General features: G+C 31.1%; 1 protein-coding gene across 1 annotated transcript; it reads right to left on the reverse strand.

Moving 5' to 3' along the window:
• Positions 1 to 710: 710 nt before the first annotated feature.
• Positions 711 to 3,174, reverse strand: LOC109795562 (structural constituent of ribosome). The gene is made up of 2 exons (XM_029272618.2): positions 2,941 to 3,174; positions 711 to 1,806 (listed from the first exon to the last, which is right to left on the reverse strand). Exon 2 carries the CDS (start codon positions 1,440 to 1,442, stop codon positions 789 to 791), a length of 654 nt encoding a protein of 217 aa, XP_029128451.1. The 5' UTR covers positions 1,443 to 1,806; positions 2,941 to 3,174; the 3' UTR covers positions 711 to 788.
• Between the last annotated feature and the right edge of the window lie 520 nt (positions 3,175 to 3,694).

Raw genomic sequence — 3,694 nt, forward strand, 5'->3', positions numbered from 1 at the left:
CAAGTCTCACGTCAACTAAAAATAACATAATTAAAAAATATTATGAATCATTTTTTAAACTTTTTTGACAATAACAAAAAATATTAAATGCTAGTAAAAAATATCATAATAATATGCAAAATAATTATCACTAATAAAAATCATATTAAATGTTACTAAAAAAAAGTGTATTTTATTGTAATGTTCCCTTTCATTCAAATTTCTCTCCACTTTTTGCATAACTTTTACACTCAAAGAGTGATTTTGAATGTTTTCACACTTAACCAAACCTTTTCGTGAAGAGAATTTTCAAAGAACAATGTTTCAATTTTTGAAATTCTATTGAAACAATATTCATGTTATCCATTCTTCATGCTGGATACCGATAAACTCGACAAATATCCCTTTCACTTGCAAATCGAACAACTTGCTCCTTCAAACACTTGAGAAAATTTCGAACTGAAACAAACACACAAAATTGAGATTTTTTAATTCATGGAGAAATTGATTTAAAAATCGCTTCAAATCGTTCTCTAGTCCTAGAAAAACAAGTGACATGACTAAAGACTCAGTTTCGCTCTAGATAATAATAATTCAAGCTTCCGTAACTAAACATTAGGAAAATGACATAAATAAAAAATTAAATTATTGATTGTTGTCCAACAAGCTTTAAGCTTTGGAGAAGGAAATTAAGAACCCAACAATCACTTAAACCAAAAGCTTCAATCCCAGAATGGTGAACAAAATTAACTTGCATTTCTAATTAACGTCTCAAATTTCACCAAAACTACAAATGACCAAAATTATCATTAACCATGAACCGTTCTAATGGGATGCATCGGCACCCCAAAAATACACGTTGGACTTGAACTCACTCTATTGCAGTTCAAACTCTTCACTCTACCACTACCAGCTACAACCACATCATTCTCATGTTCCATAGAAACATCATCAGCAACAACGCTAGCCACATTCTCTTCCTCTTCAAACCTATCATTACTACTACTATCATGAGTAACGTTATGATTATGAACCTCTTCATGAGGACTAGTTGGTGTTGCTTCTTGAAAGCCCTCATCATAGTCATCATCATCATCAAGAGGAACGTTAACTAGTTGCAATGTGAGCCTACCATTGGCTCTGTGTGCCAGAAAGTACTCGTGGTGCCTCACCTTCTCCTCTTTGAGAATCAACCTTCCCTCGCTCGTGTAGTACCTCTTTAAAACCCATGGCATGTGTGAAGCCAGGTTTTGAGTTCTAACTAGTAATGGTATAGGAGGAGGGAACGGTTTTTTCTCTTTCTTTGGCTGCATGTTGCGCTTCGCTATGGCTTGGTTGGATTGGGATGCATGGTGATTATCAACCACAAGCACATCGTTTGAGTTTTGGAGGTCCATGCAACTCTCAGCGCCAATGTAATCATCACCATTTGGAGAGAAAAATATGGTGCTTCTCATAGCCATTGTGAGAAAGTGATGAAAAAATGAAGAGAGGACTTTGATAGTTTGATACCTTTCGGCTTTATATACCAAGAAATGTAATATGTAATGAGAAATAGAAAGAGAGATAGAGAGAAGGATAAGGTTGTTTTTGTTTATGTGATGAGGTTGATGAGTGTATGAATAATAAGGTTTTATAAGGCTATGAGTTCAAAAGTGACTAGGTTTTCGTGAAGGGTTGGTGGCAATGAAAGAGAGGATCGATGAAAAGGTGCATCAGAGACAGCTATTACAAGCATTACAAGCAAGTGACGCTATTAAAGTGACGTAAACTTGAGAGTGGCTCTGGCTTTAAGAGTATCATCAGAATCCAGTTCATTTCAGTGGCCTGTGAAAGTTGAAAATTTCCAAATCAGAACATAAATTAAAAAGGACAAACAAACGTTCAGAACACACATATATAGTCACATTTATATACAGTGCACATAAAAGATACAAACAATGAAATAGTAAAATAGAAAACCATGAATTTATATTAGGCCCAAACAATAATTGGTTTTCTATAGCAATCATATTCAGACGGGTGTTCTAGTACTTGAATTCTTTAGTCCTTGTATGTATAACTCAAATTATCACGATATGATGTTGCAACTGCATGTAACATTTTACATAATTAACATTGTTCATACTATAAATTAACAAAGGAAATAATCAAATAGCACAACGCCTCTCAAAACAAGAGAATAATACATCATTTATGCAGCAATGTACAGTTGTTGTGGATGAACAGGACATAGATTCAACATGAAAAACACTTAGGACATGCATGTTTGTTTGCAGGTGTGTTGAAGCAAATGTTGAAAGGTATTTCATGCATTGGTCATCAATTCCTGAGTTCCATGAAATACAATTGCTCCTCTGGCAATGCCAGCAGTCTCCAACCTAATGTCCCGTGATTGTACATTTGTAAAGTATAAAATATAATTTTTTTTTGTATTTTCTTTTATTGCTATATGAATATCAAGAAAATGACACCTATAATTATCTTACATGACTTAATTTGCTAGAAACTCTTTTGCATGCCTTAATTTAATTTAATTAATTAGTAATAAGAAAGCCAAGAAAGGAAAGAGTTCACGCGTCAAAAATTTCACTTCTGTCATCGAAGAAAACATAGCTGGCATGCCAGACATGGTGCCCTCAATTTTATCGAATCGATCTAATTGAAATTCAAAATATTTGCAAATGAAAATCCCAATTCACAATTATAAAGAAAAACAAAACAGAAGAACACAAATCACAAGTCATGGCCGTGACTACTCTTGTTTAAAGTTTCTATACCTCCACAGTGAATTTTGTCTTGTGCAATATGAGAAAATAAGAGAGATATCACACCAAAAACCCCACCAAAAAGAAAGAAAAAAGGAATGCACAATGAGAACTGCTTGAAAAGAAGGATTAATTTTAATTATCAAAATTAGGAATATAAAAAAATTAAATAAAAAAAGAGACTAGAATATACCTAAAATATGGTGGTTCAACTGAATTTGTAGACAACCAAGTATGTATATATGTATATTTGCACAGAAGCACTGAATTGAAACACAATGAACTCAAGAAAGGGAGAAACAGATAAGCACTCGTGAAAACTAACACAGATCCATTTTAAATTAGGATTAAGATGACAGGTATACATGATATGATATAATAATAACAGACACGAAGACTATCCTAAAAAAGGCCAAATTTTAAGGATGACATATCTCTCGTGTTAAATAGGAAGAGAAAAAAGATTGGGATGAGATTTGATTGATTGATACGTCTTACAGAATCTTTTATTCTTAAAAAGTGCATCTTATGTGGCTCTCTATATTTTTTATTTTTTCCTCTACTTTATTTTCTATTATAAAAAGAAAAAAATATAATCAAATTTTAATTAATTTTATCTCATTTAATTATACTCTTCTTAAAATACATGTATTTTAATGCATAGTTTTTTAATTGCCAATTTCTTTTGATATATATAATTTTTAAAAAATATGAAATTAATAAAATTTAATATAAATAACTAATTTTCTTAATATGTATAAAATTAATTTGTTATTTATAATAGAAAACAAAGAAAGTGATTTTTAATGTAAAAAATGAAGAGGTTTATCTTTTTCTTTCTTATAAAATTAAAGTGCAAAAGTCAATGTCTAAAGGATATAAAAGAGGGTATTAAGAAAATATTAATTATATAATTTATTATATTTTCTCAAAATAGTCTTAGTCAA

The sequence above is a fragment of the Cajanus cajan genome, chromosome 9 (assembly GCF_000230855.2).
Source record: "Cajanus cajan strain Asha chromosome 9, NIPB_CcT2T_4, whole genome shotgun sequence".
NCBI classification, from domain to species: domain Eukaryota; kingdom Viridiplantae; phylum Streptophyta; class Magnoliopsida; order Fabales; family Fabaceae; genus Cajanus; species Cajanus cajan.

Excerpts from the sequence above, each read along its gene's own strand:
- LOC109795562 (XM_029272618.2), bottom strand. The coding sequence starts at position 1,442 with ATGGCTATGAGAAGCACCATATTTTTCTCTCCAAATGGTGATGATTAC.